This window comes from Takifugu rubripes, chromosome 20, assembly GCF_901000725.2.
Source record: "Takifugu rubripes chromosome 20, fTakRub1.2, whole genome shotgun sequence".
Classification (NCBI taxonomy): domain Eukaryota; kingdom Metazoa; phylum Chordata; class Actinopteri; order Tetraodontiformes; family Tetraodontidae; genus Takifugu; species Takifugu rubripes.
The window spans coordinates 12,950,033-12,973,776 of record NC_042304.1 but is presented as its reverse complement, the minus strand read 5'-3'; the positions used below and the strand labels follow the sequence as shown (position 1 = coordinate 12,973,776).

The 23,744-nt window shown below is 46.8% G+C and overlaps 1 protein-coding gene across 4 annotated transcripts in view; it reads left to right on the top strand.

The window, feature by feature from the left end:
- Positions 1–23,744, top strand: part of dennd1b (DENN/MADD domain containing 1B) — an 81,115-nt gene that overhangs the window by 47,620 nt on the left and 9,751 nt on the right. For all 4 annotated transcript variants that reach the window (XM_011615034.2, XM_011615035.2, XM_011615033.2 and 1 more), the window contains 10 exons: positions 1,508–1,608; positions 2,907–2,952; positions 3,859–3,960; positions 11,166–11,291; positions 14,340–14,441; positions 19,529–19,619; positions 20,289–20,329; positions 21,396–21,431; positions 21,953–22,009; positions 23,006–23,095. In XM_011615034.2, coding sequence (XP_011613336.2) covers positions 1,508–1,608; positions 2,907–2,952; positions 3,859–3,960; positions 11,166–11,291; positions 14,340–14,441; positions 19,529–19,619; positions 20,289–20,329; positions 21,396–21,431; positions 21,953–22,009; positions 23,006–23,095 — 792 coding nt within the window. The remainder of the gene's footprint in view (positions 1–1,507; positions 1,609–2,906; positions 2,953–3,858; positions 3,961–11,165; positions 11,292–14,339; positions 14,442–19,528; positions 19,620–20,288; positions 20,330–21,395; positions 21,432–21,952; positions 22,010–23,005; positions 23,096–23,744) is intronic.

The window sequence follows — 23,744 nt, the reverse complement described above, 5'->3', positions numbered from 1 at the left end:
TAAAAAAATCTCATTTTTCCAGCACATGAGAAATGATTCCAGTTAAAACCAACAGTCGGGGAGGAAGACATATGAACACGGGCATATTTTAAGATATCTCATCGTCTGAATCTGACTTTCGGGGGGGTTTGGGGCGCCGAACTCTTCTTTGGCAGCTCCAGCTCCAGATTTGGCCAGTCAGCGGTGACACCGCGTGTGTCAGTGGCGTGATAGCGTGTGTCCATTTCACACGTCGACTGAGAAGCTGCGGCGGTGTAACGGCGGCTGCTGCTCCGGGGTCCCGGCGGTATCGGCCTAGCCTGCAGTCTCTGTTGGCTAACTCATGTTTCATTCTTTGGCAATTTGCCCTAATGAAGTCCCGCAGGAGCCCCTCAGACCTCTGTTCTCTTTCCATATTTAATCATGTTATTTTAATCTGGGGGATGAGCTAACGCCTCGTTCTCCTGCCGTGTCTGCGCCTCTTTGTGTGTGTCGGGTGTGTGCGCGCGGGCGAGGTGCAGGTCATTACTATTGGTGTGTTTTCATGAGACGGGATGTCTTTGGGGGGTGCCGGTTTTAAGACAATGGGAGACGATGAATTTAATTTTCTGTGCAACATTGGTTTGACAGTGCTGAGCGCTCCTTTGAAAGGGAATGTCATCTTCACGTGATCGCTTCTCATTATCTGTTGAAAAGAAGGTTATTTTCACTTTAATTTGTAGGTCAGAACGATTGGGGTAATTTTGATTTTTATCGCTGGTGTCAGCTTTGTTTTCGGCTCCTTTTCTGCAGGATGCAGCAGCATTGTCGCACCGAGTGGAGTTAATTATGAATATTTGAGTGTTTTCACTGTTTATTTTTTATTATTACATACAATAATATTAATATCACTGCAGTGAGCTCACAGAACAATTGAATTAATATGGTGGAAGCTGGTTTCAGCTGACACCTGTGTAAAACAAATTTTTACAATTCTTCAGTCTTGATTTTTGTTCTTTCCACCTCGTCAGTCTTCCTCTCCTCCGTGTTTCTGCCATGAGCTTAAGACAAGTGGTTGATCTCCATCTTTAGTCTGTTTTTTCCCTCTCGTCCTCCAACAGTAGCTCACAGATCATGTTTTCATCACAACACGCTCGACACGTCAGTGTTCTGCGTTCCTTGCGAGGGCTTTTGTCAGGCTGTAAGATTAAAGGCTAACACCAAATCAAGCGTGCGCTTCAGCAGCGGAAGCTCATCACCTTGATCAAACTTTTAGATTTTAGAAACGGCGTACTCGCAGGATATGGTTTTAAAGGCAACGGCGCTTCTCTTCTGTTCACTTTTAAGAGTGTTTAATTGAAAAGAAGTTGCAGCGCTGCAGTAGAATTAGAAAGTTTTTTAATCCAAGTTTATTTTTTCTTCATTATTTTTCTTGCTTTCCGGGCTCATTTTGAGCTGACAGACTTCACAGTGTTATTGTTTTCTTTTGTTTTCCTCTCCTCAGCGGGATAAATTGAGATTGGAACCTTGTTTTTTTTTCGCTCTGCAGTTAACTGCATGTGCCCACGGCGCCACTGCCCTGCTCTTCCCCATGTACTGGCAGCACATCTTCATCCCCGTGCTGCCCCCACATCTCCTGGACTACTGCTGGTACGTCTGACCGCCTCCGACACACTCGCAAAACACCACCCGGATCTTCCCGACGAATGTTTACACCCTCTCCGTTCCCATCCACTTCCTGATTCACACACCCCTGACACATTCAGACGTGAACACACACCACGCCATGTGTTGCTGTCATGTGCCGAGCGCTGACGCTAAACCTTCGGCGCAAACGTGCAGATGCGCACGTTGGCACCTTCTCTTACTCTTTTTGCTGAGCCGCTCCCACAATCGCTTCCGCGTGGCCCCTTGCTATAACGAACGGCCCGGATCACCTTGCTCCATATTTCATGCCGGAGCGAATGCGGCGCTGCCGTCTTTTAAACCCTCTCAGGGGTTTGTTAGCACCCATCTAATGCAAATCCAGCAAATCTGAGGGTATGTCGGTGAATCTGGAGCTGGAGCCAAAGCTGTTCGACAAATCTACACCCGTGCAGGACCGCTTCAGAGCTGTTCATGTGAGAAATAAAATTAAAGCAGAGTGAGGAGGTCCTGCGTCCTCCGCCGTCTCTCGCAGTTGCTGCAAACCTGTTCATCACTGACAGTAAAATAGGATTTTCAACACAAGACTCGGCTTGATTTTATTCAATCACGACACAGTCCTGCAAGCACTGATTAGATGATCTGACCACGTGATCTGTGCATGTACCTGCCCAGCAGTTCAGCTCAGAAAAGTCATCCTTGTATATTCATGAGGGGGGGGGGGGGCACACTGGCTGAAACAGAGAGCTGCAGGCCTGCTGTTTGTTTTTAAGCTGATTAAAGCCCGCAGCTCCAGAATCAGCCCGTCCAGGAACCGGCTGACCGAAAGTCATTTGATTATCGCTGCAAACCTCATCACACACGCAAAAAAGGTTTTCTGTCTTCTGACTGCTTCTGCTGATTCAAATCCATCATGGTGGAGCGGAGACACGCAGGACCCCGTCGTGTGTGCCTTTCATACAGCACAATTAAAATGTTATTTTTGGGTCTGCTTTGTGTTGCGTTCACTTCCCAACTGTTGCTTTTGAGAAATCTTGGAAGTGATCCCTCGATTTCTTTTTTTTTTTAATCACCTTATTTCTAAAAGGTTATTCTGGAGTCAGCTCGTGTCTTCAGATCCGAACAGACTGCAGAAACAGTTGTGATTTGTCAATCGGGGATCCCAAATCCCAAATGCAGCAGCAGAATTGATTAAAGAAATGCCGTCGTCAGTTGTGTTGTTGCCTCTCCAGGTGGGTGTGTGAAGCTCGTGATGGCTGAACCGACACTGCTCACAGCTTTGCTTCTTTTCTCTCCATCCACAGTGCCCCCATGCCATACTTTGTGGGAGTTCATCTTAGCCTGCTGGAGGTGCGTTACACACTGCAAATGTGCATAATTATATTAAATGAGCTGTATTTTATACGCTGATGCAAATGTATACATGGGAGATAATCTGGACTGCAACAAAAGTTCCACAGTCTTCTGGTTTGATGAATGCTGCATTAATTTGTGTGTGAAAGTTAAGAAAAAATTAAGCTCTTGAGTGCTTTGAATTATAAAAAAAGGCAGAACGATTGTTGCCATTTCATCTTCCTCCCTTCCTCGTGTGCATTCTGAACCAGAGCTACAAAAGACGGAGGCAGAAAGTATCTGCAAACAAAGAGCTCTCCCACCTCATTGTTAAACCCTGCGTGTTGGTTGGGGGGCAGGCCGGCGCCCACGCCGCACGCGCACGTTTTGCACGTCGGTGTTTGTCTGCGTGCTTGTGTAATTGTGCAAATGCATATGGCATAATTCACATGTGTTTGCGTGTGATATTTGTCTGACAGTTGCCGCAGTGGCAGTATTTATCACACTCTGCATCCGTGACAGACCCCCTTTCCGCCACTACATAATTAGTCCAGATCAGCATGTGAGCCTCCACTGCACACAGGCTGTCACAAAAGTGACAAACTAGAAATTCACACACTATGCTACACACACACAAACACACACACCTGCCTGCATTCTGCACCACACTGATATAATTGTTGAATTTGTTGCCATCATATTTGGTGTATTGTGTTGATGCACCAGAGGTTTGCACACCGAAGAAAACCCAAATGTTCTTGTGCTTTGGTGTGTCTTTTATTCATTGTTGCATGCTTTCATATCAAGATACTGTGGTGACCGGGAAATTAAATAAATTTAACGTAGAAAATTCTGTTTGTATTGATTGATGTGAAGAAAAAAAAACTAAAAAAAAAATTCACCCCACATTTTATTGTCATTTAGAGAGTGCGCAGTCGGTCGCTGGAGGATGTGATCATTCTGAACATGGACAGCAACACCCTGGAGAGTCCCTTTGACGACCTCCGCAACCTGCCCGCTGATGTGGTGAGAAAGCAAACACACACACACACACCTCAGTGCTTGACAACCTTTATTGTATTTGTGTTACACACAGACACACATTTCCTTTTTTTCCCCTGTTTCACGTCGTTTCACTAGCAAAGATACACATTCTCCTACCTGCTCTCCCTCAGTCACGCCCAAACAGCGACAAAGACACACGCACACGCACACACACACTCTTGCAGAAAATAAGTCTCGGTATAGCTCCGTCTCCTCACCACATCATTAATGACTGCAGTACTGGCTCCTCAGATTGTGGCTGTCTAAAGTAAACTCCCGTCGCGTCGCGTGACGCTTGAAGGCGAACTGCATTCCCCGACCATCAGAGGCTTGTGGGAAAATGTGCAACTCCCTTCCCTTCATCTCTGTCCATTCTAATCATTATTTCACAAAGTCGTGCGTTACTGCCTGCCCACTGGCACGTTTCTGAGAATGAGGGATAGGAGGAGCGAACAAGGCCCAGAAAAGGAGAGAAAAGGATGAGATGGGTGAATTTCTAGGGGGAGAGAGTGGAGAGAAGGGGGCCAATTACCAGTGTGGGCAGTGAAGCCACCTGCCAGTGCATCGTCTCTTTAATTAACGGAGCTCTGACGCCGGTCAGTGCTACAGAAGACATCGGCGCGGCATCAGGGTCACTTCCACATTCGCGCACGCACACACACAGACACACACACACACACACACATCTTTGTGCTTATCTTCTCTGTCTTTGTCAAAGCGGGACTCTGTTTGTTTAGATGTTTTTCCTTCTCTCTCCATTAAAGCCTCTTTCTAATGCAGTGAGGTCCCAAGTCTGTAGACACACAATTACCCACACTGCTAACGGTATATTCTCAGGTTCCACCACCTGTCTCCAACCCCACCGGCAGCATATAATTCAATCCACAGGCCGGCACACTACAGACCCTCTCACGCTCCCACACGTCTCCGTTTCTCCTGATTTAGCGCCTGCAAACGACGTGCATTAACGCTCCCCCTCCCCCTCCGCCCGGTGCTGCCTGATTTTAAAACATATTTTGCCCATCCAACTTCCTGCCGTTCACCTGTCTACCAACTCTTGTCTCTCTCGTGCCACTCCGGCTGCTTCTCTCCGCCCGCTTCCTCTTTCACATCCAGGGACTCAGGGGTCCTAAATGAAACCGCAAAATGAGTTTGTCATAAAAAGGAGTCGGGGCTTTTGAAAGGAAACAGCAGCAGAGAGAGAAGCCTTTGTCTTTGCCGTGTGATAAATTAAGTGGCAGGCTCAGAGCTTTCTTTCCTACTTTGATCCTCTGCTCACCGTTTTTCCTGACTAATGACAGAACATAGTCCCCACATCATGTCAAATTACAGCACCTGGAACTGAAACTTCCCCGGCATTAATATATTTATCGCAACAAACTGTTGTTTCTTTTTTTATTCCACCCTCTATCTATAGCCTCTCCCGTCTCTTCTCATCTCCTCTCCCAGGTTTGTAGATTAATAAGAAGGTAAGCAGCTGCTAATTGGGTGGAATTCCTGCTATCTTGTTAGTTGGCTTGTTAGTGATGAGGACACGCGACATTGGCATTCAATGTTTATGTTTACATGGGGAGACGTTTGAGGCGTTGTGCGGTGTGTCAAACGCGGGCCTGAAATCTTGATTAAAGCTGAGCGCTTCTTTGCCCTGTTTCAGCTGCCGCGCGTTGTTTCTGAGCCATTAAATCCTCCCTTCGTTTCTCCTTAATTCTTGCTGCGGCGTGGACTACTTAACACTCGAGCTTTATTCGGTGTGAAGGCAAAGCCTCGAGACCCATGAAGTAATTATCCTTCTTTCTTTAAGGGCCAAGTATCTCTTTGTCTGAACACAAAAGGCCTGAGATTGATGAAAAGTGAAGGCCAACAGGAAATGATTGAGCCTGTTTTAAGGCCGGCTAGAGTGAAAACAAAGGCCTCTAATGTTGATTTAAGTAAACCTATAGAAATCCGTCTAATTACGACCGTGCACACTGTGAGCACATGCGGGATCCATTATGTGACGGGGCTGACCAGTGGCCACGCTTTTAGCGGGATCAGAGTTCACAGTTGTCCTGAATTAGCTGCCCTCTCTCAGGCAGGACCCCTGCACCGGCTCCACTAATGCCCGCCCATTAATGGCCTTTTCCCGCAACTTCACACTTAATATTTCAGATTTATTGAGTTTTTCTAAAGTTACCATGCCGGTAGCAGGTCCATTCAGCACCAAAATTAAAAAAAGTAGTTTACTTTTTTTTTTAACCTTACTTATTGTTCCTATTTTCTTTTTAAAATAAAGTTACTTTCTTTAAATTTTATCCAAATTGCTTCGGCAACCATAATTTCTTTATTTTTGTTAAAATTTGTTTTCCCTCTGTGATAAAAAAAACAACATCCCTGTGATATTTAAAACCCAGTCCTGTTTTGAGCTTGTTTGTGTGTCACCGGGTGCCTAAGTTGAACAGAAAGTTTCAACACTTTCTACGCATTAATAAATCATACTAATCTCTGAGAAAACTGCGCCTTTGTCGGTAAAATCAATATGTTGACAAGCACGCTGAAAGGAAATACTCGATAATAAAAAAAAAAAAGCAGAAGAATACCCCTGGAAGATCAAGGTTCTCCCTTCCCTGAGATCCACAGTTGCTCCTCCACGCAGAGATTGTGCTGATAAAGTTATAATTGGCTTTTGGTTGGTGGAGCTGTTTACCACACTAGTCATTAAAAGCATCCAAGAATAGCAAATTAGGAGTGTGTTAATTCCGAAAACAAACAATGTGACTGAACGGGATTTCTATTTGATCCCGGCTATTGAACTCCAACCGATGACGGGAGACTTTTTTTTCATGTATTATTCTTTCTGTGCCATATATTCAAGGTGAGGCGCTACAATGCAGCTCACATCTTTATTTTCAGATGCTCCCTCTCACATCACAGCCTAATTCCTTCTCTTCTCCTCCTCTCTGCCTCCCGCTACTTTGCTGACACCGTGTACCCATACATTCCTACCCTTCACACATTTGATCATTTGTATTCCCAATAAAGGGGGGAATTTACAGCGTACACTCCTACTTCCTGTATTTCAAGGCAGCATCGGGAGGTTTACAAATGAATGAGGGGGTTGCGGTTGTGTCTGCGCGCCTCTCTGGAGATCACCTGGCACACTTAATCAAACATCGCGGCTTTAATTTGGTGTTCCGATGCACCCGGAAAACAACGTTTACGTCGCCGTATACAGCAGGGGCGTGCGCGCGCACGGGCACAGGCAAACATGTTTCTGGCCAAAGTTCTTCATCACACAGACGCACACAGTTCAGATGTAAACTTTTTCTTTTTTCTGCTGCTCGCATACACAAGTTTTCTTCCCTGTTTTCAGACATTTCCTGAAAACTTCCAGCAGAAGGAGGAGACACATTTTGGAGGGTGCAGCGGATGGTGTGTGTGTGTGTGTGTGTGTGTGTGCCACTCATAGCCTTAACGGACGCTCCGGACGCTCCGGTTCTGTTGTGGAAGTGTTTTGCCCAACACAGACGTGGCGTTCCGCTCATTTGAAATCAGGATTCTACAGGTTACGGTTGTTTTAAATGGCGCTGAACTGTGCGCAGACTCTCTTGGCAGTGTTAGCAGCCCTCCGTTTAAAACCTGCTCTCCGTTCTCACATCGTCGGTGTGGCAGCGGTTCGCTCCGGATTAGAAGTCAAAAAGGGAGAGCAGCATCACCCACTGCGTTAGTCATTGAAGTGAGAGATGACATTTAGCTGTAGTTAATTATGTATGCAAAACTCAGCCGCTCAGCTGCTGGAAGAGGTCAGCTTGACAAAGTAACCTCACACCGGGGAGAGTCTCACAGCGATGAGATAGTCCTATTAAAACACACACACATGCTCCCCGCCTTTTTTTTTATTTATCAGATTATTATACGTGATGACTTTGACTGAACAGCAGAGCACACGTGAACAGGGATTATATCATTCTTTATCGTCCTAATCTATTTTAATTTCCGCTTTAATTTAACATTCAACGTAATTTTGCCGTGACGCCAGTTAATGATTTTATGTGATTAGGTATAAGAGACTATATTTATCGGCTTAATCTCCCCATTATTGCACATTTCATAGTAAAACTGTAATTGCGGGCTCATTTAAAAAAGAGCCTAAAATATCTAATATTTGTTTTTAACTGAATGAATGAATACATTTCACTGACTCCAGAAGTACACGCTCCTTATATACGTGTGCGAGAGTGTATGTCTTTGTTCAGATGCGTGCGTGTGCGTGTGTGTGTGCGTGTGTGTGTGTGTGTGTGTGTGCAATTTGAACTGCAGAACATCAAAAGAAAGTGGGAGATTTTCATAACTATTTTTTTTCTTTGTAGTTCTTTAATTGCGTCCCTGTGGCTTTCTTTCCCTGGACAGAATCTTAAACACAACATTCTCTTTTTTTATTTTTTGTGAGAAGAAAACCCAACTTTATATTTATTTATTTAACAACAGACAAGTGTCAGGGTCGTTATATGGGGGGGGGGGGGGGTTGCTCCAGTGAAGACTTAGAGGAAAATTCTAAATATATATTTGAGAGTTTGGTGGGTAACTTGCTCACCTCTCCTCACTCTAACAACTAAAAATGGAAGCTCGTTTTCACAGTAAACAGCAGCTGGTTCTGTCTGACTGGATCCTCTCAGAATTATTACTGAGGTCCCCCATCGACGGCACGCTTAAATAGCTTTCATTTATAGTCAAGCGCTTAGATTCATTCATTCCACGAAGAATTATTTCCCATAACAGTTGCTGGATGTTAGCGTGGTGTCATGGAGAACCCCCCCTCCCACACACACCCACCCCCACACACACACACACACACACACACGCACACGCACGACTGGTGTCACCCACCGCGGTATCATCCTTTACGTGGCGGCAGGGATCATCGTCGCACCTGCTAATTACCATCTCCAGCCGGAGAGTTAAATGGAGAGCTGTTCTTCTTGTGACCTTTGACCCCGTGCTCTTTATGTGACGCACTTCAAACCCTGTTTAGGCCTGGCTGGGCCGGGCCTTAATGAGGCCCCGTGTCTGCCCTCTGTAGGCTTTACGCCGTGGATGCCCTGCTTTCATCCCTGACTATCTTCCCTTGATGTAAATTGAAAAGATCACAGCTATGGGGAGAAGACCTGTACTGGAAAGGCCCCTCTGCATAGATTATGAATATCATAACTCAACAGTTTTTTCACCCCCTCCTCCCCGTCCCCCTCCCTCTCTGCCAACCACCCACTCCCCTTTTCCTCCCTCCCGCCACCCCTTCCCTGTACAATGCTAAAGTTCTAATTGGACCCAGTGGGGGACTCTCTGCCTTTGATCTCATCACCGCCACTGTGACTTTACACTAAAAAATGTCACTGCCAAATTGGGTTATCACCTGTAGAGCCTGGCCTTCCTCTGATGCCTGTACGCATCTCGTTAGCTTTCCTCAAACTGTAGAAGTTAATTAACTTGACAGAGCCATTACCGTGGAGGCTTACCTGATGATTGTAGGTTAGGAGCTTTAGTGAAAACACAACTCCTAAGCACACATTTATTTTCATTGTTTTTATCATTTAATTTTGTGTCAGATATGTGAAAGAGCTCCAATTTCAGGTGTGTCAGTGAGAATGTGATCAATTGCCATTAAAATAAAACCCAATCCTACCAACTTTATCCCCCAGTTTCCTCTCATGTGCATGAGTGTTTTCCTCAGCAGTACACAACTCTGTCGATCACACTTTGGGCCTCTCCTCCCCCACAAATGCTGACATTGTGTTTGCTTTGATACTCCACCCCAAAAAAGAGACAGTTTAATCATTTGCAGGATGAAAAAAAAAAAGAGCAAATAAAAAAAAAACATGAAATATTAATTCCAGAAAGGGCTTCCCATAAACATAAAAGCATTTAGCACAATGAGCGAATATGGAGATGACACTTGTTAATTTAGCCGTGATAAACTTCCTGTTTGATGCCTGGCAGCATTTGCAACGGCAGCACGGGGACGCTGTGGAGAGCCAGAAAGCCCAGGGGAGAGGAATTGACGCTGTTCGTTTTGTCTTTGTCCCAGTTTAAGGCCGCCACTCTCTCTGCCTCGCTTTCTCTTCTCCTCTCCCCGTCCCTGCTTCTTTCTGTACTTCCTTTGTAGCGGCTATGCTAACACTTTGCTTCTTCTTCTCCCAGAGGTTTGCTAAATCAGCTAATTGCTGACGCCAGACCACAATATCGCATTAATCACCCCAGCTACATTTATTTAGACGTCTGTGTCATTCTTTTTTTCTTCTGTTTGGTGGACACTTCTTCTCCTTATTTACTGGCCAGCGCCGTGTTGGAGGAGTAAGTGTGCAGTATATTACACGAGGCTCGTACGCATTTATAGGCTGATGATGCAGAGCCGTTCTTTGGTCCAGTCTGTTCTCCAATAATTGAGGTTGAGGGCTCTTTTACATCAAACCACGTTACAGTAACCGGGACCTCCTTAACAGCCCAATCAGATGTTGTGCTTTTGTGCTGAGCAGGCTCGGCCCACACAGAGAACAGCAGTGCCTCCGCTGCCCATGCCCATCCCCCCCCCCCCCCCCCCCCCCCCCCCCCCCGCTCTGCGGCAGCACAGTCAGATTACTGCCGGGCAGGTGGAGAGAGCCTCTTGACAACTTCTTTCCCAGACTCCCCATGGCCCGATGGCCAGGCTAAACCTTTTGTCATCCTCAAACAAGTTCAGGCCTGCTGCTCCTCCACTCTCGCCTGGAGTCCCGGAGACGGAGCCCAGAGAGGGGAAAATAATTAAAGATATTTTATGTCAAGAACACCTTTCTGGAGGGAGTTTGGCAGTGCCAACGGGGGAGAGGAGAAAGAAGAGAAGGGAGAAGGCGATGGAAGGAGGAAGAGCGAGGGTGCAGGTTTCCTTCTATTCTGTGCTTTCCCCTCGCCTCGCCAGATCCCCTCCGTCTTCTGCTCAATTAGCAAAGCAGCAGGTGCTCTCAGCAGCATAACAGATAAGCTGCAGGAGAGGCTGAGGCTTCCCCTTTTCCTTTCTTTCCGTTTCCTTTTTTTTCCGAGATGACCTGCAAATGTGATACTTCACACCCAGAATGGGCTAGCTGTTTCTTCCACCAATTTCAGAGGTGATAATTTAACTTTTACCCCCCTTTCTGTCTGCTTCTCTCCGCCTCACATTCTTGCTGCATGTATTCCACCAGGTGTCCTCTCTCAAGAGCAAGCTGAAGAAACAGTCGACGGCCACCGGGAATGGCGTGGCGAGGGCCTTCCTGAGAGCGCAGGCCGCCCTCTTCGGATCCTACAGAGACGCTCTGAGATACAAACCTGTAAGTTTCATCGTTTCCAAAGGCTACGATGTCAAATACCAGCTAAAGTCGGCTGAATGTAAATCTAGACAGACAGGCAGACGGACAGATGTGCCTGCCTCTGGCTGGTGTGACGTGCAGTGATAACGACTGCGGTGTGGACGGAGGTAATTGATTGGATTGATTGGGAGGTTAAAAATCAGCACAGCTTAGTAAGGCAGCGTTCAGCCACGCTGCGCATTGACATTTCATCACATCGATTCTTCGTAAATATTGTTGCTGTGTGGGGAGGTCTGAGCAAAAGATGTAAAGATTTAAAGGATGGGTCACGAGAAGGAAGGCAGAAGCCTTTGGGCCCTTCTGTGATTTCTGTGCTTATTATAACTTGTACAGTAAATAAGTTGATGCCCTGGCCTGCTGAATCCACACGCTTCCACATGATAGCCACATGCTCCCTGCCTAATCGTCACACTTCCAGATCCTAAGTCAGTCCTAGAGGCTTGAGCCAGACAGTTTGGCACCAAAGGCGAGTTTTCAGCCTCGCCGAGCGAAGGTGGGCCCGTCTGAAGCGGCGAAATGTCAGCGCCACTGAAAAGACTCAGGACATTTCCTTTGAAGATTCCTTTTAACCACCTTTGGTGTTTCTCTCTCCTTCGCTAAGCCCTCTAACATTTCTTTTCTGGATCATTTCTGCTTACCGAGCGTGCGTCAGAGCACAGCAAACGACAGCATGTCCTGTTTGTCAAATGGCAAAGCCTTTGTTCCTCTGGCTTTGAGATTAATTGGACTTTGTGGACTCCCGGAGTCAAGGTGCTACATTATTGATGCTGTCTCTCTTTTCTCTGTGTACAGACAGTATATGAACAAACTGCCTCCCCTCTGACACAAGCCCGTCTGGATGTGTGTGTTTCTGTGTGTGAACGCAACACGCAGTCGTTTTTCTGTAGTCGCCACCCGCGGCTCCCGGATACCAGCGTGCATATTCATATAAGGCCGGACAAATGTGCCATCATAAGGACGCCACTGACTCTCTGTAATTTGATATTTGTGGTATAACGCTCCGCTGCTTGTTTTTATTCTGAGACGCCGCGGTTCACAGGCCCATATGTCTGAACAGAAGGACGGGTGTAGATGCTCGGAGGGAGTCCTGCTGAGCTGTAAATGAAACAATAGTGGAAAATGGAAAACGATAATGACTGGAAAACCAGTCGTCTGATTGGACCGGCTTCAGAAAACCTGAAATAGCTCCTCGTATTAGCTCCTCCCCCACGGCCGGGTCGGGTCGGCAGGTGCCATGCTCAGCGCTGTTTATAACCAGCAAGGTGGAGCGTGGTGGATGTCAGAGACTTGGCAGGAGAGGTCGGGGTGCAATCACAGACCTGGAAGCAGCGAAGACTGTTTTAGACTCGTAATATTACACATTACCTGATCAGTGTGGAAGATTAATGTGATGCGTTCAAGCGTCGCAGGCTCCTGTTGCAGAAATGAAATAGAACTATCACCTTCTTTTCAGATGGGAACATTTAAAGTGTTTATTTACATTATGGCTCACATCTAAAAATGGGATAATGTGACAGGTTTCAGGGTTTTTTTTATATGATGCCATTACAAAGGGTTTAAAAATAGGAATAAATGGAAATCCACGATTTGTAATGTGTTTGTCAAACAAACTTGTGAAGCGCTCTGCTTCACCTCTCGGTGCCCCCACGTTGACTCCAATTAACCAGGCTCCATCTGGAAGTCCAGAACAATCGCTGTGATTAACAGGATGTCCCCCCCCTTCCTCCACTTTATTTATTATATGTGTAAATGCCAAATAACACTAAATGTCACAAAGTTCGTTGCTATTGCAGATTCTCTCTTATAAAAAATGAATGTCGATATTTTCTAGTTAATAAGAGCCAGTATTTGTTCCCTTGGTTGAAGTCAGATTTCATTCCTAGCTTTAGCACAACCTCTGCAAAAGCTCTAAAAATATCTGTACCAATAAGTTTTGTCAGTAATAACTGAAGCCTAAACAACAGGAGCAGATCCAGTAAGAGGGGAATAATTAGGCGGGTCAGGTAAAAGCTATCAAGGAGTTTTGTTGAGGCTGGTGTGAATAAAAGTGTTTTTGTGGGTTTTTTGTTTTAAAGGATGGAGGGTCTGAGCGTAAAAGGTCGGGCTGTTTATGCTACACTTTATGGCCTCTTTCATAACGGCCGTTTGTGGGGAAATTTTTGGGTCCTGGGGAGTGAATATCTGAGCTCTGAACGCATGTGAGCCCCTCTCCAGCTGTTCATCTGCAGAACTAATCAAACTACAACAGACTACTTGTGTTTTTTTTATGCCTGGAACTTCCAGTGATGTAACTGGAGCGAGATTCTTGTCATGGAATTTGGGCCACTTGGTACCAGCCGCGCGTCCTTGGAAACGGGGTTAGTCTCGGGTGTTGTTGGGTTGTTTTCATGTGCCACGCTGTGCTCGCAGCCTCGAACATACAAAGAGCATTGTTTTACAGCCCAGGAATGTGGAGCATCACTGAATCTGTGAGAATGATGTTAATTACCAGAACATGGGAGCCGGGAATGACCGTGGGGCTGTTTGGGATGGGCCCGGAGTGGTTCTGTCGCCGTCCTCGCTGCGTGTAGCCCACAGGCCGGCAGACATGATGTAAGAAAGGGTAATAAAGTGACGCTGTTTTCATGTGGAGTTTACTGGGACGCCGTCTCCTGGTCTCGGGGAGATTCGGAGCGCTCTGCCAGGGGAGCTGTTTTCTGATTTTTGTTTTCATCTGTTCTGATCTTCCTCTTTCTTCCCCCAACTTCGCTTTACTTTCTGTACTTTGGGCTCATCGATGAGGAAATCCGCTGAAATACCAGAGGATTTTTTTTTTTTCTTTTTTTTTTTTTGTGATGAGGTTGGAACCATCATCTAACCACATTGATGAGTTTAGACCCCCCTGCGTTCACACCTGTCTTCCTGTGGCTCGTCTCTGAAAACAGAAACAGATTGTTGCACAAAGAACGAAGCCCCGATATATTTATTTATTTTTTTACTTTAAATTTCCCATTTCTGTGGATTCCTCAGGGGGAGCCGATAACATTCTGTGAGGAGAGCTTTGTGAATCATCGTTCCAGCACCATGAGAAACTTCCTGTCCATGGCTGTCAACCTGCAGCTCTTCAAACAGGTACCAACAGCTGTCTGCACGTGTGTGTGTGTGTGTGTGTGTGGTGGGGGGGGGGGGGGACTTCTTATTAATTGTTTTACTCTATTGTTGCTAATAGATCTGACCTGGACAACCAGGAAGGGCCTCTATACCACTACAGACTGTGTCTCAGTGTAGCGCCCCCTACTGATTTACAACTGTGATGTTTGATTGACAAATTCAAAAGAGCTGCTTCGAGAATCCAAGAAATTTACAGCGTCCCTGTGTTTCATCAATATAAAGAGGGAGGTTAGTGGATCGTATTCCATAATTCATCCTCAGAAAAGGCCCAATTCTGCAGAATTCTGAGAGCTTCTATCTGGCCTGTGGACGTAAGATTTTGGAAACTCTCAAAACAGAAGAATTCCAAAAGCCAAAACTGATGACGGAGTGCTTTCAGTGCGTCTGTCTTCTCCTCTCGTATTAATGAGCCCAGCAGTCTTGTCTCAGCAACCTGCCTGGACGGCTCAGCTCTTCATGTGCAGCAAAATAAGATGAATTCCACTAAAGCCTCTGGATCTCTGTTGTGTCATGTGTCATTTAGATGCGCTCATGCATACTTCAGATGTTTTCCCCCAAAAACTGGCCCAAAAAAGTCCTTCCTGCTGACCCCTGATAGTGGGATTCACCCCCGAAGGTTCTCAATCAGCCTTTGTTTCTGCGGACACTCGGCCTCATCTATCACTTTTCCCAGGCAGAGCAGATAGAGAGCATCCAGTTCAAAGCCTCCTCCCAGCTGCCTTCTGCCTCGGCAGTAGCGTTGGGAAACGGGCCTTTATCTCGTCCTCCTCCTCCTCCTCCTCATCTTCAGCATGGGAGATGGCGTGAGCTTATCTCCCGCACTCCTCTTTTAAAGTGAGAGCACAGCAGCTCTGCTCCGGCCGTGACCCACATGCGCTTCCAAACAACGCCAGACTCCAGCGGCCACACACGTGAAATCCTGCGTTTTCCTGCTAAAACTCATCCTCCCGGGAACGGAGAAGCTTCTCTGCGCTTCTGCTGCCGCCGTCTTTGGCCTTTACCAGAATTTTCAGCAGTTTATTCTTCCACTCTTGTGTGATCGGATGCTGCGAGGCGTAATAATCCAGCGCAGCCAAACCTGGGCTGATTAAAGTGTCTGATTAGGAAATGTTCACGTGCAGAGGCAGAAGTTTGAGGCAGAAGTTTGAGGCTTCCCACGAGGCGAAACATGCAGCAGCTACACGGCAGGTCGCCCTGGCCTCACAATCCCAACAACACTGACAGCAAATGATGAAAAGATGCCCTCGACTTAATAAAGATTTCATTTTTTTAATACCTATATAATTGGCTCCATAGGTTTTTACGGGAGTATTAATTTGCTGTGACAGAATTAGAGGATTTCTGTTTAAGACACGGCAGGTTTGGGAATCTGTTGGTATGGGACTGCTTTTGCATTAGCTGGGTAAAAAGCAGAACTTCCAAATGATTTAATTCCCCGTTTGTTGTTTGTTTTCCTATTCCCAGCCCGTTTCCAGCCAGTTTGTCCTTTATTTCCCGCCGGAGTGGAGAGAACAACCGCAGTGTGTCAAAAAATCATTTTCAGGCTCGTCTCACGCAAGCAAACAGGTGGAGCTGCTCAATTACCCAGCAGCCAATCATTAGCGCTCGCCCGGGCCCAAACAACGTGTCCAACACGATACTTTCAATCATTTTCCCCGACTCGCCCGGCGCGTCGAAGGCGTGGTGTCCGTCACCTGCGTTTGGACGATAGTCAGTGAAATCTGGCATGGAAAGAACAGAGGAGGCTTTATTACCCACACGGTGATGATGAAGAACACGCTCACGTAGCACCGAGCCCGGGTGTGAGGTGTCGCCATCCCAGCAGGAAATTGCTTTCTACAGGCCATTTATTCCTTCTGTGTACTTTGGAGAAGAACCGCTCGGAAATGAGTGAAGGAGGGCTGAAAATGACCTTCGGTGATCCTTAAAATCCACCAGTTTCTCTGTTTAACACCCTGGTTCTCGTCCACCATTCAGCAAGTGGAGGAAGTCCTCTAAAAAATGCGGGGGATCGCCTGTCGGCATTAACCTGCTTCCTGTCAACCATCCTCAGCTCCTCTGCACGCACACACACACACACAGAAACACACACACACACACACACAGAAACACACTCGCACACACCAGCAGAAACTTGTTCGATATAATCCCTTCCTCGTATTGACAAAAGTAAGCTGTACGCACTTTATTGAGTCTGCAGAGGCACTTGTAGTGCGATGATTTACTGGCAGAAGCTTTTGTAGACAATGTGCGTCTCTCTGATCAATAATCATCCATCATCCCGGACGTATGTGTTTGCAGCAGCCACGTTGGGTATTGAAATGCAGGAAGTTGCGTCCTTGCATAAACGGAGCGGTTTGATTTTTAAATCAGTAAATGTTGCTCTGTCCTTTTCTTTGCGTTAGTTTAAAAATCCAAGTTCAGCTTCTCGCTCATTAGCTTGTTTAGGGATGTTTCTGCTCTGGCTGGAGGCACATATGGGATGAATTTTCTGCTTTCAGGGAAGGAGCCCTTAACTCTGTCCTACTAATGTGTGATTGATGCGTGCTGAGTACGCGTGCAGCGGCGCTTTTGAGAACGTGAGTAGCGGCGTTGGGCCGTGAATCTGAAATACTCGCGGAACAGTAAGTGACATGATTTCTGCTCTACACCGTCTCCAGTCATTTAACCGAGTTTCAACAAATGAAACCCAGGTTGCGACAAAGAAAATTCCACTTCCTTTAGGCTGAGCGCGTATATCTCTGGAAGTGAACCCCTGTAGAGTTCTAACACCCACTTCTGGCTCAACAGTTCCAGAGTTTAAATAACTCCGTGCGCTGCGTACGAGTCAGCGTGCTGCTGTTAGCCAGATGGAATAACTCGCCACTGTCTGCAAGTCTGAGATCAGCAGGAAACGAGATGAGGAGTGAAGGAAGGGAGCAGAAGCCCAAGCGTGGCTGTGCTCCTGCATCGGCGCTGTCCGCTCCAGATGGCTTTAATTGTTCTTTTCTTCTTTCTTGACAAAAGTCAAAGTTGCAACAAGTTTTCAATAGACTCATGTGGAAAACAAGCGTCGCACAGGAAAGATCCAAATGTCATTACTGGGCTGACGTCGGCCACAGCTGCTCTGCTCAGGTTCCACATCCGGTTGTTTTGGAAGGGGGAACGCCGTCGGGGCTGGAGGCTCCTCCTGATGGCTGGTTCCTGCTCCCACCACTGCAAAGCAATATTAAAAATATGGACAGAAAATCTGGAAGCCGGACCAAAAAAAAAATTAATTCTTTCTTCTGTGTTGAGTCCAGTCAAGTGATTCTACAATAAATGACATTAAACAACAATTTGGAGTGAAAAATGTAGCAGCATCTCCATCAAGAAGAGGGACTTTGAAAAGAGGTTCCAGCTTTTCCGCTTGATTAACACGAGCCTGGTCATTTTTATCCTCTACAGCACATTTCATGACCAAAACCAGCAGATTCCTAATCAGAGCCCAGGATTTCTGTCTTAATTTCCATAATCCACCCATCACAGTCAAGTTGGATGCGTCCAGCAGCAGAGACATGCGGATGTATTGACCCCCCCCCCCCAGCCAATCAGAGGCCGTCTTATGGTGGGCTTCAGCGTACACTTTTAACAGGAGCAGCACAAAACTCCAGCAGCACGACTCGGTGTAGCTTGCCAACGAATTCCACCAAGAAGAAGCCAGCGGGAGGTCGGCTCATCCTGAGGCGTCCTTTATGCACTTACATTATTAAAAATGGGGAAGCGGACGGCGTCGAGTCGTCTTCCTGTGTCCAGTCCTCCCTCTGCGTGTTGTTTTCCATGAGATGGCTAAAAATGGCACAGATTTAACCGACAAATGAGCCCGCTCATGTGTGTGTGTGTGTGTGTGTGCGCGTGAGAGTGTGTTGATCGCATTCTGCCATTGTTGAGTAATGTCTAATTAAGGGCCACAGCGAGGTGGGTAATCTGTGCATTTGTATGGAGGGAGACGGTGGGGGGGGGGGTGTTACGTGGAGGCTTTGGCTAGGTGATGATTTGGGCTGATTATGTGCACTAATTGGGCGAGCTAAGTAGCAGAGCACTGGATGAAACCTGTAGTCTCACCTCTCATTAAAATGATCTAATGATGAGCTCCCATCTCCCCTGACCGGAGGAGCGGGCAGCCGTACCGGTCGTTAGTTAGCATGCCGTCCCTGAGGACGCGCGCCCTAAAAGGCCGCTCTGGACACACTTACAGGGGTGGGCGTCAGCTGGCTGTAGGTCAAATATCATCTCACCATATGTTGATGTCAATATCAACAGAAATGTTGGTTGGACTGTTGTTTTTAGCTGCATTTTCTCCTTAACTCTTAAGTAGAAATATCATTGGTCTTATTTGAATTCAAAAATTCTGTTTGAAAAGTCTGTTTCTTTAATTTTCTTTTTTTCCCCAAGGCTGTTCATTTAAAATCACAGCAGAAATTTACCTGGAGATCATTATTTCCTCTCTTTTTTGGTGGGGGGGGGGGACTTTTATTGTGAGTGATTACACAGGAAACTAAGAGCAACTCGGGGTCACCGTGGTTTAGCTAATAGAAAACAGTTAGCTGTGTGTGTGTGAGTGATGGTAATCCTGCACTAGAGTATCGGAGCCACATTCTGCCCCTCAAACATTGCTGAAAACATGCTTCCTAATAATGAGAAACGTGTGAACACAGTTGGGCCAGAACCTGAATGAATCCATACAGACAAAGATGGCGGCGTGTGCGTGCGAATACCCGTGATCACTTGTGTATTATCATTTACATCCGCGCCGGTGAAACGTGTAGCCGCCTCCAGCCGCTCCACATGTTTATGGAGTCGGAGTCTTACGCGCTCCATGTTACAAAGGGAGGAAATGAAACTTCCTCGCGTCTCAGCCCATATGCAGCTCACAGTCTGCCGCTCTAATCTCTCACCTGCTCTGCATTACCAAATCCCCGCAACCCACCTAATCTTGGGATGTAGGTTCTGTCAGGGAGGATTAATCACACCCCGCTGTGGCCCGAGTGCCTCTTCTTTAATAAGCACGCTGTAATTTATGGTTGCAGTTCATCGACGGACGGCTGGCCAAATTGAACGCAGGCCGCGGCTTCTCCGACATGTTTGAAGAAGAGATCACAGAGGGCGGATTTTGTGGAAGTGAGTAGCGCTGAATCTGTCAATTAGCCACATCATATTTATTTGCCATATTTCTCGCAGCACAGAGTCGAGCTGTAGTGGATAATAAAGTGAAATAGACAATGAAAAAACTAAAAGACTGATAAACAAATGTGACAAAAGTGTTAGTTTATTTAATAATTGAGCCCTGTAGGATTGTGTGCTAATTACCGTCTTTGGAAAATCGGAATTTAATTATTATTGACAGAGATGCCGGCATCATGCTTGAATTATGACTCCAGCTGACTTCCGTTCACCAAGTGCATCCTCGCGATCTCACAAAAAAAGATTGACGAAAGAATTAACGAGGCTTTGGCAGGACTGAGCTTTATTGCACGTGACGACCGCGCCGCACATCAGACGCAGGAAATCCCACAGGAGCGCGCAGGCAAATTGTAGCGTTTTGATCACAGCACTTCAGGTTGGAGTCCTGTTTACCGTTCACATGTTGCAGCTAATTAGCCGTCACATTATTGGGCTCATCAGTTCCGATCACGGCTCAAAGCCGCGCAGTCAACTATAAGCCTGTTCCGGAGGATATGACACACATTAAGTGCTGCCCAAGACTTCACATCACCTATTGTTTTGTCTGCAAACCCCATCCTGAAAAGTTCGTCTGAGATGAATTCATATTTCCCTTAATCCCTGCAGGTAATTCCAGGTCCTACCAGCAGTGGATGCACACCGTAAAGGTATTTAACCATCACACTCGCCGCCTTTCCTCTCGGCTCGGATTAATTGCGAGCCTGAGTGACACCGCTCGGCTTCTGAAGTCCTGCGTCCGCCGCCGCCTGAGCGCGCAGCCGCGCGTGTGAAGCCGGGCGTGCAGCGGGACAGCAGAGACAGACAGACAGGAGGGGGGAGACTGAAGTGATTTGACGTGACAGGACGTCCTCCGACATGACACGTTGATCTGGCAGCAAACACGGGCGTTACTCCGCTGAACCGACCCGAGAACATAGATCTCTCCGTCCTTCTTCATCTCCCTGTCTCTTCCCCCTTCTCATCGTCCACCGTCTCTCTTTCCTCTCTCTCCCCTCTTATCAGCTCTGTTACACACACACACACACACCCTCTCTCTCCCTCTCTCTCCCTCTCTCTGCACGCCGTCAGCTAAGGCTGAATTAGTTCTCTAGAGTGCTCTTCAAAGGTTTGTTAAAGTTCACGTTTCCTGACTGACAGGGATCTATAAGAGGGGCCTTCACCTCAGCCCCTCTGTCGGCTCCTTAAACAGCGGCTGCCATTTCCCCTGTTTAGCTGTTTAGCCGAGGCTTTGTGCTAACGTTTAAAGACCAAACAGACAACAAGAGCGGAGCGGCGGAAGCTCGAGGAGAGAAGAGATGTCAGGAAGCGACGGATTGAGAGATGCTGCGTGTTGTAATGTGGGTCTGCAGAACTCGGAGCAGAAATCAATCTCTTGTCCTTTCCTGCCTCTTTCTGAATGTTAGCGCCCGCCTGATGTGACCCAACGCTGCAGCGCGGTTCTCCTTTGGACTTATAATTTCAGCTCTGCTTAGAGGCCCAGTGTGTAGGATTTAGTGACATCTACAGGTGGAAATACAGATTGCAGGAGTTGCAGGGCTGCCCTCGGCGTGCCCTCGCTCTGCTTAATAGAGCCTTTTAATATCCGACACAAGAGACGATAATTACTCCCAATAATGAATGCAGCTCGTTATTCCTTTGTGTTGTATTTGTGTGCTGTGTCATCGAGCCTTCAAATGACTGGTGATGTTTTTGTTTTTGTGTTGGCCGTGTCAGAGAGGAGGAGCCCTCATCAACACCGCCGTGACAAAGGTGAGCGCTGATGGTGCAGAGCTTAAAGGGGATATAGACTCTTTCATGCTCTGTATTCCCGAGGATGGGAGATGTTCTTGAGTGTGTTTGGGGTAAATAAGGATGCTTTTGCGAGGGATCTGAGACTGAAAAAAGAAATGTATTTGTGCTTTAAGGGCAGGATGACACATAGAAACATGAGAACATGATTGGGAAGTGTGGGAGAACACAAGTATGAAGGGAATGTCTTCAGATCTCCTCCTGCACCTGTTCCAAGATTTAATTTCTTTGCTTTATAATTGGCAAAAATAATGCTGCCACAACCAAAAACAAGCTTTAGAGTGTGGCAGTGAGTAGGCAGTGAGCTGTAGACGGTCAAAATAGGGGTCTCATCTCTGCGATCGCTCCCTCCCCCAGACTTTTGTCTCTTTTTTACAGAGATCAAAGCGTTTTTCTGATGCTACATGAGCAGAATGCTAATGCAGCTTGTTTTGATTAGTAATCTGTGTGTCCCTGCATGTGTGTGCTTGTGTGTTTCCCAGGCTAAGAGTCACGCTAAGAGGGGCATCCGAGACATTAAGGGCAGACTCAAAGCAAGGGTGAGCAGCACGTCCCGCCCCACCTCTCTGACACGCGCTGGTGCCATCGTCCAAACGCACCTTTGCACTTTTCACACACACACACAAAAGTCAGAGAAACAGACAGGAAAGACGCTTTAGACGGAGAATTGGGCTCTGACGCAGCAGCATTTAATGAAAGCTGAAGCCTGCTTAGAGCTTTGTTCATGGCAGTACATTTTTAACCAGCGCCCCTCTGGCTATGGCCTGTCATGTCATCGTAGCCGCGCTCTCTCCTCCTCTTTTATTGTCTGCATATTTCATCAGCGAGCCTGTGATTTCCTCAAAGCTAATGTAATGAGGTGTATGTTTCCATAAGCCTGATGGATTTGATAAGGCGATAGCAGTTTGATCTGTCAGTGTGAAGCAGGGGAGAGAGGGCAATGATGATGAACAAGAGGAGCACGCGGAGTTGTGATGCGCAGCTGCACGCACGCAGCGAGTACAGTCGGCGCGTTGAGATCTATTTATATTTAGAGGTTTAGACAGGTTTCATCTACACATCAGTGGATTTACAAATACAAAATGAATTGATTCAAGCTTCCGGGGATCGTTTTTAATCTGCGTTTGCGTGGCTCCCAGGCTGAAATCAGGACTGGAGCGTTTAAAACTTGTCAAACGTCGTAACCTTGTAATTGCTGCAACCTGCTGTGGAACGAGGTGATATTCTGTAGATATTCTTTTCTTATCTAACAGACCCAGTGAAAGCATCAATGCACCTCAGCTTTCAAACGCACATCCATGACCTGCAGAGAAATCTTAAAGAAACGGCAGGAAAAGGAGGACGTGACACATTTAGGACGACATGCATGAGGCGTTCGTGTGTAGATTCGCTATATAGAAAGCTCGGGATTTGTTTCATTATATTACTGCTAATGAGGAAACGGCGCGGATTAAAAGGAGAGTCCAGCGTGTTTGATGTCTTTCTGCAGCTCTGACGTCTTTTCATTTCTTTTACAAAACATTCGTCCATCTCAGGAGGAAGAGGAGGAGGGGGTGACGGTCCGCGCGGGGTCTCCGACCAGCACCAAGAGCCTGTCTCCAAGGAGACTGCAGAAGATGAGACGGGTATGACACGCGCGCACACACCCACACACACACACACACACACACACACACACACACACAGCAGTAAATGAGTTAGCTGCATTTACACCAACTGATCATACCATAGCTCCGTCTTCACCAACTGACATGAATGCATTCTTCCACCTCAGTTCTCTTTCCACCCACTTTTTATCCTCCTCTCTTTTCTTCTCTTCCCTCCATTCTCTCTCTCTCTCTCTCTTTTCTGTTGGAAGCGCCATAGTTTGTCAAGGTGCCAAATGTAATGATAAGCATTTTTTTTTCCCCCGCTTTCAACGCACTCATGCTGTAAGACGCCGCTCATGTGCTGGTCAGCGTTTCCTCTGAAGAATGTGCTTGTGCGCCATAAGTGGACAGTCTTTTTGGGGTTTTATTTCCCCTCCCGGTTCTGTTGAGTTCAGAGCTTGTAGAGCACAGATTCATGGCTCTGTCTCTCCAGAGAGACGCGTTTGAAAAGACGGTGTAAATGAAACCGAGCAGGAATGTTTCTTGATGTCGGAAATTTAGTGTCGCGTGAATAAAATAGCTCACCGGTGTGCAGTATTAAACACACTCGCACAGCCCGAGGGTGAGCAGATCCACCGTATTCCTCACCTCGCGTGTACCTCTGAGCTCTCAGCTGGAGCTTTTT